Source organism: Nicotiana sylvestris, chromosome 11 (genome assembly GCF_000393655.2).
Source record: "Nicotiana sylvestris chromosome 11, ASM39365v2, whole genome shotgun sequence".
Taxonomy (NCBI): Eukaryota; Viridiplantae; Streptophyta; class Magnoliopsida; order Solanales; family Solanaceae; genus Nicotiana; species Nicotiana sylvestris.
In genome coordinates, this window is record NC_091067.1 from 135,554,426 (window position 1) to 135,568,963 (window position 14,538).

Here is a 14,538-nt window from a genome sequence, read left to right on the forward strand (position 1 = left end):
ATTTGCACCCAATTGTTTTCTTTTCCTTCGAGGGATTGGCCAATCTCCATGTATGATTCTGATGAAGCGACTGTATTTCATCATTCATGGCAATCCTCCACTTATCTTCTTCTGAACTTTGGACTGCGTCTTTATAAGTGGTAGGTGTCGCACCTCCTTTTTACCGCGCCGCGGGGCACGTGGGGAGTTTTCTCCAATTAAAGGACAGTCGAAACGGGATTTATTTAATTATTTAAGAGTCGCCACCTGGGAATTTTAAGGCGTCCCAAGTCACCAATTTTAATCCCTGAATCGAGGAGAATATGACTCTGTTTATTATTCTGCGAACCAGAAATCCTGAGTAAGGAATTCTGTTAATCCGGAAGAAGGTGTTAGGCATTTCCGAATTCCGTGGTTCTAGCACGGTCGCTTAACTGTTTTTATTATTGGCTTAATTATCTTGATTTTTATTAAATACTTTTTGTTACGTGATTTTTCTATCGCTTTTACTTATTGCGATTAAAGACCATTCTTTTGAATCGAATTACGCGTACGTATATTCGTGTTATAAATTAAAAAGATGCGGAATTGCGTCACGCATACGTGTACACAATAACTTTTGATAATATATTTATTAAGCAATCATTTTTCGAGATTGTGTTGAATCAAGAATATTTGTTTTTCTTAAATATTGAACCGCATATCGCGGGTTTTTATGAAATTAATTTAACGTCCTCGGAGAAATCCTTTAAAATATTCGCTCGAAATTGCGCGTACGCATAATCCGAATTTGCTTTTAAATATAATCAGGGTACGCGAACGTATCCCTAATTGCGCAAAATACTGTAATGGTATTATGGAATTTCCACAAAATATTTATTATATCACGAGAAATCTCTATTTAAGATACCCTTTAATTCTTGAAAAAGAATCCACAATTTATTAAATGTTGCCCGTCGATTAGAATTTCCGCGTATAATTTATGTTCATCCAAGACTATTCAAATTCAAAATAAAGAATAAGAACATGATTAATACTATTCTTCACAAATACAACATATATACATATACCAAAGAATGAGGGACATATGAAACTCACAAAATGATTTATGAAGGGAAGAAGTATTTTTTCAAGAACTTTTATTATTTCTATTTAGTGCAAGTCCTATTTCTAATTGTCGTTGATAAAAAATGTTGCAATTTGTATATCTCATCTTATTCTCATATACTTGCTTTTAATCTAATAGGCCTAATTATTTATTTAGGATGGTAAATAGGCATCAAATTGATAATAAAGGGAATTATTGTACAAATTGATTAACAACATTGCCTTACATGCCACATATTTGTATGTCTTGAAACATTCGTAGCACTTTAACATCATAATGAGCCATAACAACTCAACTTACCATCCACTGATGGTTCTATAGATACCTGCTATCTTATACATGAAAATAATACCAACACCATTTTACCTTATTTAACAATAGATATTACTACTGTAGTTTTCTTGATACTTCTACATTACTTTCTTACTTAGCTAACAACAAAATTAAATAATGACCAACATTCATGCCATATTCCCTACTTTGACAATTCAAATATAACTATACTAATGAGACTTCGAAATGGATAATATTATTACAAACTTTTACGCGAATTTCAAAATAAGATGATTAACTAATAGCCATAGTGTTGAATTCACTACTAGTTAACCAACATGAAATAAAACAGAAATTTAAACTAAAGGACTTAGATGAGTAAAAAGCAAAATTATAACTCCAAACTTCATTTATTTGCCGTGTTGAAGCTTTTCACAACCTGAGTTTAAAAGGTATGTACCTGGAAATGGAGGTAGAAGAAGTAAATTTCAGCAGTAGCAGCAGTAACAAAATCAGCAGAATATACCAATAACACAGCAAGTCTGAACAAGACCCGTTAACCCAGATGAACAGTGACAGAAGCTTGAGGAAAATTTCAGATTTGAGTCGAACAATATTCACAAGCAAACAACGGACAGATTCTAGAAAGATAACATTTCAGATTTCAGTTTCTTTCCTCTACCCGTTTCAGATTCCTATTTCATATTTCTTTCTTTCTAAATCAGATTGTTTCTCCTCTTAAAATCTACCCAAAGTCTCACTTTTCCTTGTTCTAATCTCTCTGAAAAACTGAACTCTAAAATTTCTGTCTGAAAAAAAAACTGATTTCTCTCTCTCAAATTCCCTCTTAAAATCTGATAAGTTCTCCTAAATTCTTAAAATCTGCTTTCAAATCTTATTTTTTTCTTCTCCTCTTAAAGTCTGTTTTTTAAACTCTCTCTAAGCTCTCAAAGGCTGTGTGTAAAACTCTCCTAAATCAGTCCCAATCCCCTCTATCTTATACAGGTCTGTCCCCCCTTTTTAAGTGCTGCCCGGACCCCCTTTATCTTTTAAAAACAGAAAATTTCCATTAAAAATCTGTTTTTCCACTTTAAATCCCATTAGGCTAACTTTTCCCTGATTTTCAGCAGCCCATTACCCTTTGTTTCCCATTATCACACTAAATAATAGCCATTAACTTTCCACTTTCAGCCCACTACTATTATCACATTACCCTACTGTTTCTATCCCAGAAATACCCTTGAAAATCCTACTGTAATTACAGTTTTTACTGCCCCAGACCAAAGACTGCCTAAATCTTAACAGGTTTATCTGAATTAAACTGTTTAGCAGCTAAAAACCAATTCCTAAATCAAAACAAACATTTTGTCTTTTTAATGATAGCTAATTGATCCCACACCCAATGTCTAATAGCTAATGGACAAAACTAAATTCAGATTGAACACTGAACTTGTATACAAACGTATTAACAATACACAGAACTTAACAGAACAAAAATCTGAATTGAAATTGAATTTAGCATAAGTGCAGGGGCATGGTCAGTATATTGACACTGCCTGAAACTTAATACTAAGAAATCAACAGCATCTTATTGAATTTCAAACAAAGCTGATTTAATTAACGAGTATTAGTCAAACTGATTATTTACAACAATTGTCGACAAACAACTGATAAACAGATTATTTCAAACAGCATTTTCAGAAACAGAATTCTATAATATAACTAATCGACGGACTTAATCGAGTCGATTAGACACATTGTAATTAATCACAACCAACAGAAACAATTCACATTCGGATCAAGTAGATAGGTAGGAGGCAGAATCACGGAATTAAACAAATAAAAAAATTAAACAGACAACTAAAATAGGCAACAACATATGTAGGAAACAAAAGAAAAATAGGAAAATACCTCTGAATTTTCAATTTCATACGGACTCGAACTTGACTTTGAATTCGGACCTTTTTGAAATCAAACAGACCTTAGTCGAAGTATTTTCAACTGAAAATACTTCGACTAAGGTCGATTAGACCCCAATCTTCTATTTAACTCAGGCAAATTCCATGTTTTGAAATTTTTAGGGTTTTCTGATTCTTGGATCCTAAATTCGAACACTTCTAGGCAGATTCGAAGGGAACCAAAGATGACACAAGGGTGAGGGAGGCCTAGGGGTCGTTTGGTGTTAGTTTGGAAAGAATCTGAGTGAGTTCAGATTTGATTCGAACCTTCAAAAGAAGATTCGAAGAGTTCTGAGGCGATTCGAACCAAACCAACACCAGATCCACAACGAGGGTAGTTAGGGGAAGCCATGGTGTTAATTTGGGGCTGGTTGGTTTAGATCTAAGTTTGGCTCGAATCTTCAAATGAAGATTCGAGAACCTTCAGGAAGATTCGAGCCAAACGGCTAACATATTCGGATAGAGGAGGTTCAGGGGGTTCTAGGGTGTTATTTTGGTGACCGACGGCGTTGATGCCGCCGGGTTTCAGGCGGTGGGATCCAAGGGCGGCTAGGGTTAGGAGTAGGGGTTTGGGGGACGATGATGAACAGTGTAGGAGGGGGGTGCTTAGTTTGGGGCCGGGGTAGGGCTTGGGACTTATATAGGGGTGGGGTGGATTGATATTGTCCGTCCGATCAAGTAAGATGAAGGGCCAGGATCAATCCACTTATCAAAACGACATCGTTTGATTTAAGTTGGGGAAAGGGTCAACCCGGGGTTGAAATGGATCGGGTTTGAGTGAGTTTTTTAAGACCGTGGGATCAAAATGGATGAACGGTTCAGATCTAGTTGCCCTAAACGTCGTCGTTTTATTTATGCAAGGGCTGAACTGGACCGTTTGATTGCAATGAATCAACGGCTCAGATTTGAAGTACCTCATGCGACGTCGTTTAGTCTTGTTCGAATTGGACCGGACAGGGGGATGTTGGATTGGGCTGTGGGATTCATTTCGTTTGGGCCTGGATTTTAATCCAGGTCCGATTTTCATATTCTAACTTATATTTTTATTTTATTATTAATTAATAAAATCCTAATCAAAAATTATAAAAACAAAATTATCATTACAATAATACTAATTATCTTTTAATAACCATTAACACGTAGATAAAACATTGACACATTTAAAAATAGAACGAATGCATATTTTTTGTGATTTTATTTAAATTATCTTTCAAATGCATAATTAAATCCTATATGCATGCAACATGTATTTTATTTTAATTTTCATTTCATTATGACGAAGTAAGCATTTATGAACATAACACAAATATTTAACACCACGCAAATTCAAAAATTACACAGTAAAAGAAATTTATTTTATTTTTTGATTTATTTTGGAGTAGTTTTTCGTAAGGCAAAAATCACGTGCTCACAGTAGGAACATCATCAGCTACAATTGAGGCAGCACAAGCAACCGTCTCTATAAGACGAACAAGTTTTGTTATTGTTCTTTTTGGCTTGTTGGTTGCTATTGATTCAAGTTGTTGTTGTTGAGGTTCCTGAGTTGGAATCTCCCTCTCTACTAGCTCTTTTTCCAGAGGATAATCTTCATTTGTTTCCTCCTCTGCTTCTTGTGTAGGAAAAATAAATTTTCCCTCAAACTCCACCTGCTTAGAAGCACCCTTATTTTGTTTGGTATCTTCTGTTATCTTATTTACCATAGCAGATTCATCAAAGGTAACATCCCTGCTGAATATTACTTTCTTTGTCATAGGACACCATAAGCGATATCCTTTGACTCCAGAAGTAATCCCCATAAAAATAGCCTTCTTTGCTCTTGGATCCAATTTTGACTGCCATCAATAGCAGCAAATGGTAAGAGATTAATGAAGTGACATGCATATGTAATTGCCTTTGCCCAAAATTCTTTGTCCAAGCCAGCATTGGACAACATACATCGTACCTTCTCCAGCAAGGTCTGGTTCATACGTTCTGTCACTCCATTCTGTTGTGGTGTATGTCTGACAGTGAAGTGTCGGACGATGCCATCATTTTCACAGACCTTATTGAAATGATCATTTTTGTATTCACCTCCATTGTCTGTGCGAATACACTTGATTCTCCTGGCTGTTTGATTCTCCACCATCATCTTCCATTTAAGAAAAATTCTCAACACTTCATCTTTGCTCTTCATTATATACACCAACACTTTTCGGGAAAAATCATCAACAAAGGTTACAAAATAGTGCTTCCCGCCCAATGAAGGTGTTTTGGAAGGACCCCAAACATCAGAGTGTATATAATCCAAAATGCCTTTAGTATTATGGATCGTTGTACCAAATTTAACCCTTGTCTGTTTCCCTTTGACATAATGCTCGCAAAAATCCAAGTTGCAAACCTTTACTCCCTTTAACAATCCTTGATCTGATAGAGTTTGCAAGGATTTTCCTCCATCATGTCCCAAGCGCATGTGCCATAGCCTGGTTGCTTCTGCCTCTTTTTCGTCACTGGATATCACTGTCGCTGTCCTAATAACTGTACTACCGCGATAACGGTACATGTTATTGTTTTTCCGATTGACCTACATTACCACTAGTGCACCGGAACATACTCTCATCACTCCATTTTCTGCAATAATTTTGAACCCTTTTGATTCTAGGGCTCCCACAGAGATGAGATTCTTCTTCAAATCCGATACATATCGAACATCAATGTTCTGATCATTCCATCATTGTTCCTTAATCGTATTGAACCAATTCCATATGAGGTAAGAGGGTTGTTGTCCGCTGTGTGGATGACTCCATATTCTCCTTCTTGAAAATCCACGAACCAGTCCCTGTTGGGACACATATGATAGCTACAAGCCGAGTTCATCAACCATATGTCTGATGATGTTGATGACTCTGTTGTAACTAATGAGAAGTTTGAATCATCACAATTAGCTATATTTGAATCCATAATGGCCTTTCCATTGTTATGTTAGGCCTTATTCTTCAACTTCGGACAGTCTTTCTTCCAGTGCCCCTTTTCTCAACAAAAGGCACATTCATCTTTGCTGGGTCTAGATCTTGACTTGGATCTTCCCTTCCTTGTCCTCGTTTGATTTTGAGGACGACCCCTCACAACCAGTGCTTCTCATTCTCCGCCCTTCTGTTTTTCTCCCTTTCTTTGTTCATAGCTGTACAAAGCCGAACAAACTTCTCTGAGAGAAATTTTGTCATTTCCATGGAGTAGAGTAGTTTCAAGGTGCTCGTACTCATCAGAAGTGACCCCAACAACATCAAGGCCAAGTCACCATCATCAAAAGTTGCATCCATATTTTGCAAATCTGTGACCAACTTATTGAAACTGGTGATATGTTCATTCATCGTGGTACCAGGAACATAGGTGAAGCGAAACAGTCTCTTCTTTATGTACAATTTATTTTGACTGTATTTCTTCAAAAATTTATCCTCCAGTGTTTTCCATAAATTTACTTGCAGAAGTTTCCTTTGTGTATGGATATTTCTGCTCTCTAGCAAGGTAGGATCGGATGGTACCTCAAGCAACACGATTGATAATTCTCCAATCTTCTTCTCGAATAACATATGGTCTTTATTCTTCAATGGCAAGATCTAGCCCTTGTTGAAAAAGGACATCTAGAACCTCGCCTTGGCACATCCCAAAATGTCCTGACCCGTCAAAAATTTCTACCGCAAATTTCGCATTTGACACAATTCTTGTCATAAGCAAAGATGTCAATGATGACGTATTGTTGACACTTGAAGTGGATTCTTCTTGTTTATTGTCTCCCATCTTTGACACATATTATTTAATAGCTGACGACACAAATCAAGATTATTTCCTTTCTGGTTTGGAAGATCAGACTAAGCTGCAACTACAGAGCATACTCAGACAGAACCTTGACTCAGTTACCAAGATAAATCTTTTCTGATGTGGAAGATCAGACTATGCTGCAATTAGATAGTACCTTGACTCTGATACCTTACCTCCAAAGGCAAGCAACAAAAAGAGAAGGTAAGTTTTTTTTTTAACCGAGAAATTTAACTAGTGCACAGTTCAATCTCGATGAATAATGGCTCTATCATCCTCTTTTTCTTCGCTTCAATACCAGAATTTTGCCTACAATAGGCTTCGAACTTGTGTTATACGTTCTTTTTATTTTCCTTTGATCCCCTTTATTGGAACCATTGCTCATTTGGTGACTCGAACTCACGATTCTTGGATTGTAAGTGAGGGGTGTTGAGCAACCCCCTCTTGTCTCGTGATATACGTTTGACTCACACACCAAACACTGCACTCTAGCATGGTAATTAATTAGTATATATGAAACTAATACAACAACAACAACAACAACAACCCAGTGTAATCCCACAAGTGAGGTCTGGGGAGGGTAATATGTACGCAGACATTACCTCTACCTCGAGGGGCAGAGAGGCTGTTTCCAGGAGACCCTCGGCTCGAAGAGGCAACAAGAGACACTATATTAGTACTATCAATATACTCATAATAAAACAACATAAAATACCATAAAATCCATAACATAACATAAATACCATAAAAAACAAAGTAACAGCAATATAAGAGATATATGAGATATTGGAAATACGAGAAAGATGTAAGGTATTAATACACAGAAGATAAAGCCCATCATCAGTAGTTGATCAATAGCATTCTAAGACTAATCCCTAACTGGCTAGTCTCACTCTAGTGCGCGGTAAAAAAGACATCACAATTTCCCCTAACCTACAACCTTAATGCTCGATCTCCACAATTCCCTGTTTAGGGCCATGTCCTCAGTAACCCTAAGTCGCGCCATATCCTGCCTGATCACCTCTCCCCAATACTTCTTAGGTCTCCCTCTACCTCTCCTCGTACCCACCACCGCCAGTCGTTCACACCTTCTCACCGGTGCATCAGTGTTCCTCCTCTGAATGTGCCCGAACCATCTGAGTCTTGCTTCCCGCATCTTGTCCTCCATGGGGCCACCCCCACCTTCTATCGAATGTCTTCATTTCTAAATTGTTGTTGTTGTTGTTGTTGTGTATGTACCAAATTTGGCGTTATCATTGTATCGCCAGAACACTGTACGTCTACTATCCTAAGTTTTGTCCTTGTTCTGGTTAATATTAACAATCTGTAATTTTGAACTAATATCTAGATGATAATGCAGAATAAAGCAACATTCACTTTGGAATGAAGAAAGTAAAGATGCACTAAATTGAGCTTCTCAAAGGATAGTGAAGAAAAAAAATTCATATGTAATTCAAGAAACACCCCCGTATACCCACAATTACAATGGACTATACCCCAAAATTCACCAAAAGGGTACACAAAATTTCTCCTTATACACCCATAATAGTCAAAGATTTAGTTCTAACCCTCACTCAATTTCTCTTGAAGCCAACTTATAGGCTATTTCTCTTTTGTTTTTCCCACCTTTCTAGCCAAAATCTTCTTTATTAATGTACATTCTACTAGAAATATACCCCTTCCCTTCTGTAGACCGTCGAAACCATTTCCCATTTAGCCCATGCTTTCCCAAAACCCAAAAGATTGAAATAGGAGAAATACAAAACTTGCACGAAGGAAAGGTGTCGAGGATCACCTAGGCTGTGGTCGTGCAGGAAATGATCGCACTGGCCTTAGAGGAGGTCGAGGAGCAGGACTACCGAGGTACATTGTTTGTGATCGGCTAACCATGTCAACCATAGATGGTGTCTGGTAAGCCTGAATCAGGCTTGTACTATCAGTGGAATCACCACGAGCCGTTGCCCTCTGCCATGAATGTGAACTTAGTCCTGACAAAACATAAGCTCTACCAGATGTTTCATAAACACGACGATTTGCCATCCTCTCTTGCATTTCCTTCAGCTCAGCATCCAGTGCAAGACATAGTTTGTCTCTAGCTTGAGCAGACGCAGTTTCTGATAATTGCTTTCGACAATGCTCAAGAACGGATACTGCAGCTGCTAAATCACCATTTTCAGCTGCAGCTCTTGCTTCTGCCATTGCTTCTGCTGATTGAAGCCGATTACGCTGCTTGTCAACTTCCATTGACACAACAAGTTTTCCAATTGTGTCGGGCCTCTCAATTTTGACATCACTAGCATTCAAGGTTATTAAATCTTTCGATATAGGGTCTTTATATGTACACTTAACTTTTACAAGGGTCATAAAATCATTGCTTGACCTATCAGCAGGAATATCAATCATGACCAAGAAATCTCTTTCTTCATCTGCATATAAGTCGCCAACTTTAACGGTGCCTCTTCTGTTATCAGATGTTAAACTGGCATTGTAACTTCCAGATTTTATTGTACTGAGACGCAAAACAGGGTGAACGCATTCAACTTCCACATTCAACTCTTGGACCACCACGCTTAGAAGGCCGCCAATGCACTGAGCAAAAGCATCTTGAATAACACTCTCAGCTTCTATGAAGGAAAATGTTCCGCCTGAAGTTTCAGAGATTGAGTGCATTGAGACTGCATCGTGGTCAGCACCAAAACCAAATGCATGCACTGGAATATGGAGGCCTGAAGCTGCATTACGCTGCATGCAAACAGGAAGCAATGACTGATAATTAATCTGTGTAGTAGCTCCACTAGGACTGTTAATAGTATACGTGTCTTGTCCATCAGACAACAATATTATGCTGCTAACTGCATTCTTCCACTTGCGATCTGTCATGATCTTGGCACTCTTCTTTAGGGCCTCGGCAATGTTTGTCCCACCATTGGAACTGAGTGAATTCACAGCTTGTAGCGCTTCTTGCTTACCTGTATCACTCATCCTACAAAGAGGAAAGAGACGACGAGCAGTAGAAGAGAAGGCAATGACAGAAAGCCTGTCAGCAGGGCCAAGGTTTTGAATAACAAATCCCATTGCTCTCTTTAGCAAAGCAAGCTTGGTACCGGCCATGCTGCCACTAACATCAAGAACAGTGACAAGATCAACTGGAGCTCGGGAATTATGACCTGTAACTGGCATCTCACTCTGGTTTACCCCAGACTGTAGGAGGTCAATAGCGTGCGGGGCTTTGAGATGCACCAAAACAGCAAAATTTGTGTGAGAAGCTGATTTTGAAACTGCAGAAATCTCCGGCCATGTTTTCACTTCTATTGCATCCGCGGAATGATGATTAGCCACATCAGTTGATGAGCTTCTCTGGCTGCCGATGGGTTGGTGATCAACTACTTCATCATCATCAAAGACACCTGGTTCCACAACTTGAAAAAGTGTAGAGATGTTGCGATTGGTATCCAATCGAGCAGGTGGGAGCCGCCTTACAACTGTCATCCAGGCATCATCTTGAGGCCAATGTACATGTCCGTTCCGAGACCTTGGGTGTGACATATCAGTAAGAGGACTCTGAAAAGGTATCTCTTTCCATTTTGCTCTGCAAACTGGACAAATTTGGTTCCCATGCTTTACATTTGAAGTGATACAGTTGAAATGGAATGAATGTGAGCATTCTGCTGTAAAAATTGCATGACCTTGGCCTGGTTTCATGGACATCAAACATATTGCACAAGTACTCTGCAATATAGAAAATAAGTAAAGAATTAAAACCCCTGACTACTCTTTTAAAGAATAATCTAACATGAATATGTCGTAAAAACTTCAAAAAAATGGATGTCTGAAAGCCCTTCCAAAAGCACACATTTGTGCAATTCAATCATTAATCCAATTTCAGCCTACAAAAGAGGAGAGGGCAATGGCTGTAGTACCTAAGTACAAAATATAGCTTTCTGATGGAATCCCAAGTCAGAGATGGATGGGTTCCTTAGACTCTTTATATGTCTTGGGCAATCCTCACCCTTTGACTTAGATTTTGGGGTTGAGTTAGGCCCAATGTCTATTTATCACTTTCACATTCAAGTTTTACAATTCTAAGTTTTAAAGGGCAGCCCGACGCACAAAGCATTTCGCTTTCATGCACAGTCCGAGGAAGGGCAGCACCGCAAGAGGTGTAATGTAGGCAGCCTACCTTGATGCAAGCGCATCAATGGCTGATTCCACGGCTCGAACCTGTGAGCTATAGGTCATATGGAGACAACTTGACGGCTGCTCCAAGGCTCCCCTTCTACAACTTCAAATTTTGTTCATCAAATTTTGTCACTCATTTCTTTATACCATTGGATTAAATTACAAAAAGTCAACATCTTTGGATTTATTTCTGACAAGTAAACTCAATTTATCTGTAATTCCCGGAAGTCCAATATCTTCTAAATTCTAGATCATGTTTTGCACATATAGAGCCCCCAATAACAGTTGGTTCACCCTGAATTGTTGGATAATTGTGATTAGGGGCGGATCTAGCCCTTCAGTAATGGGTTAATCCGAACCCAATATTTTCTATGCATATCATAATATATACATGAAAATTTCACTAAAATTTGAACGAATATTAGATGTCAACACAATTTTAAAACACAATGAGTTTAGTATTAGGACCCTTAAAGGGAGACATCAAATTAAAATCATGAATCCACCTAAGATCACCATCTTTGTTTTAGTACTTATTAAGAGTAGTTTTCAGCTGACCTGCCAGCCACTTCCCACCAGTACAGGTAACAGACAGAAACTCATTTGTTTATAGTAACAACAAAGAACAAATAGTTCTCCACTTAAAAACATAGTAGGCCTATCTACAGAAGGCTACAGTTAAATTTCCACCAAAGAACAAGGATTACTGTCATTGTAAAGTGAGGTCCCAGTGGTCTGCATGTCAACCACATTATCAAGACTGCCGCATAAAAAGATGAAACTGATAATGCCTACGCAATTACTGTCACTATTAATGGCTATAAATAAGAATTATATTACATGTGCAGACTGGTCTACCATTCAATAAAGTCAATGTTTGAGTAGTCAAATATCAAAGCACAGTGGTGGACAATGGACATAATACTAAAGCAAGCAAAAACCAAATCAAACACTTAACTTTTGAAAAAAGTAGGCACAAACCTCTCAAGCCAGCTAAATACAGTGTTAAAATAATCAAGAACCCCACGTATCAAAAGAAGTAGAAATCATTGTTCAGCCATTAAAAAACCCAATCTTTTTTTTTCTCTGAAATTACTTTACTTTGTCGTACTTAACAGTGAAAGGGGAGCCTTGGTGTAACTGGTAAGTTGTTGTCATGACCAGGAGGTCACGGGTTCGAACCGTAAAAATAACCTATTGCAAAAATGCAGGATAAGACTGCGTACAATAGACCTTTAGAACCCGACTCTTCCTCGAACTCCACGTATAACCAGAACTTAGTGTAGCGGGCTATGCTTGTTCTCCTTATAATAGTAGTAAGAAAGCTCTCAATCAAGGGCTGTACAGGTTTTTTCTTGGACTATGGCATGAAAAGGGGTGATAAAAATGGCCAAATGAGTAATGTCATGTGTGTAAAAGACTAAAAATAGTGCAGTTGCTGACCAGACAAAGCACTTTCTCCACCAAGAAGGGTAAGTAGAAAAAGGGACTACTCTTATTACACTGTTGTTTTTCTTTTTACAATGAAACCAGTGGACCACTTTGGGAGTCCTCTCCTTTCACAGATACCTATCTATCTATCTACTTTATCCCCACCCAACATGGAGAATCTGAAAACTACACATTAAAATACAAGGGTATCACCATCTTTCCACAAACACAAGTAGCTATATTTTCTATATAGCAATCAGAACCACTTGAAAGTTGAAAGTTAAGGTAAGGCTACAGGGTCCTCCACATCTATACCCCATGTCATAGAATTAACTTATTGACTTACCATCAATTAATACAAAAGCTAAAGTAAACCAAAACCACTTAATAATAATGTCATTAAAAAACAAATAAGAAACTTAATAGTTGAAAATTAGCTTGGAGAAAGAAAAAGATGGCATCTTCTCTTTGGTTTCAATTCACACTTGGTCATTGTTGTCAACTTTTAATACTCAAAAATATCATCTAAATACCTTTACACTCAAACATCAAGAAAAATATCATCAAACATCAAGAAAATAACTTAATAGATAGTTTCTCAAGAAAAACATTTTCAGCATAAAACATTTTTTCTCCCTATCAAAAACATTCAATTTTCACTTTTTTATTAAGATGGTGTTTGGAGTAACTTGCGCACACTTGAATTATTTTATCTGAGTGCCTATTATCTCCTGCCAGCGCAACACAGGTATCGACTAACTCTGACAACCAAGAATTACCTAGTGACACACATTCAATTTTGATTCTTGACAATCTAGTAATGGAGACTATTGTTAGATGAACAAGATACTAGCTTCAGAACCCACCTACCCCCCACCCCCACCCCCAAAAAAAAATTAAGTGAAGACATCAAATATAAACAAGAAATTATCTACCATGTGTAATTATCTTAACAAAGATTAATCCAAATAAACCAAACGAAAAAAAAAACATAAAGATTGAAACTTTTTTTTACCTTGGAAGATTTGGAGCTATGTTTAGGCAAGCGAAGACCAGAGGAAGAGGGAGTTGGGGTAGTGGGCATATCAACATGGCAATCAGAATTCCTATTTGGGGTCGTCGGAGACAACGAAACAGCATCGGAAAATCTCCCTCCGGACAGCGCCACCGCCGGCGAGTCTTCAAGTGTCTTTGGTACATAAAGACACATATTCAAACCCAATGCTAGCTTTGCTTTTCTCCATTTACTCCCCATTTTTTTTTTTCCACTTCTTCTACGTAAAAAGAACACAAGAATTGCAGCAACTAGCTCGTTGTACACATATTACAAAAAAAGATTCAATATTTATTGAATTTAAATGAAGTAAATGAGAGCAGCATTCTTTGTAAAGAAGAGGGGAGCAGATCTCTAAGGTTGGCTTTGTTTAATTGTTTATCTTTGAACTACACGGTACCCAATAGCTTTTACATTTCGGACAAAACAGTTTTTATATGCAACTAATGTTACGTATACGCATTACTATGGACCATTACCCCCCACCCCCTCCTCACCTCTTTGATTTTTTTGCACATTCATTCCCTATGCAATTTTCTATTTTGGCGTTTTTTCTAAGGATTTTAATTTTTATAAAATTATATAATAAGTGATCTCTATCTCACACTAAGTAGAGATAAAGTTGCCTGCATCTACCTTTCACAAATACAACTTATGAAATCACATTGGGTATGTGATTGTTGTTGTACATAATCATATTACATTATCTATTATAACATAAAATATTTTATATTTTCAAAATTACAAATATCATTCTTTAAGGA

At 37.6% G+C, this 14,538-nt stretch overlaps 1 protein-coding gene across 1 annotated transcript; it reads right to left on the bottom strand.

Annotated features, from left to right (window-relative positions):
- Positions 1-8,535: 8,535 nt before the first annotated feature.
- On the bottom strand, positions 8,536-14,188 carry LOC104210530 (E3 ubiquitin-protein ligase WAV3). The gene is made up of 2 exons (XM_009759453.2): positions 13,736-14,188; positions 8,536-10,839 (listed from the first exon to the last, which is right to left on the bottom strand). The coding sequence occupies exons 1-2, from the start codon at positions 13,973-13,975 to the stop codon at positions 8,902-8,904; spliced, it is 2,178 nt and encodes a 725-aa protein (XP_009757755.1). The 5' UTR covers positions 13,976-14,188; the 3' UTR covers positions 8,536-8,901.
- Positions 14,189-14,538: the final 350 nt, after the last annotated feature.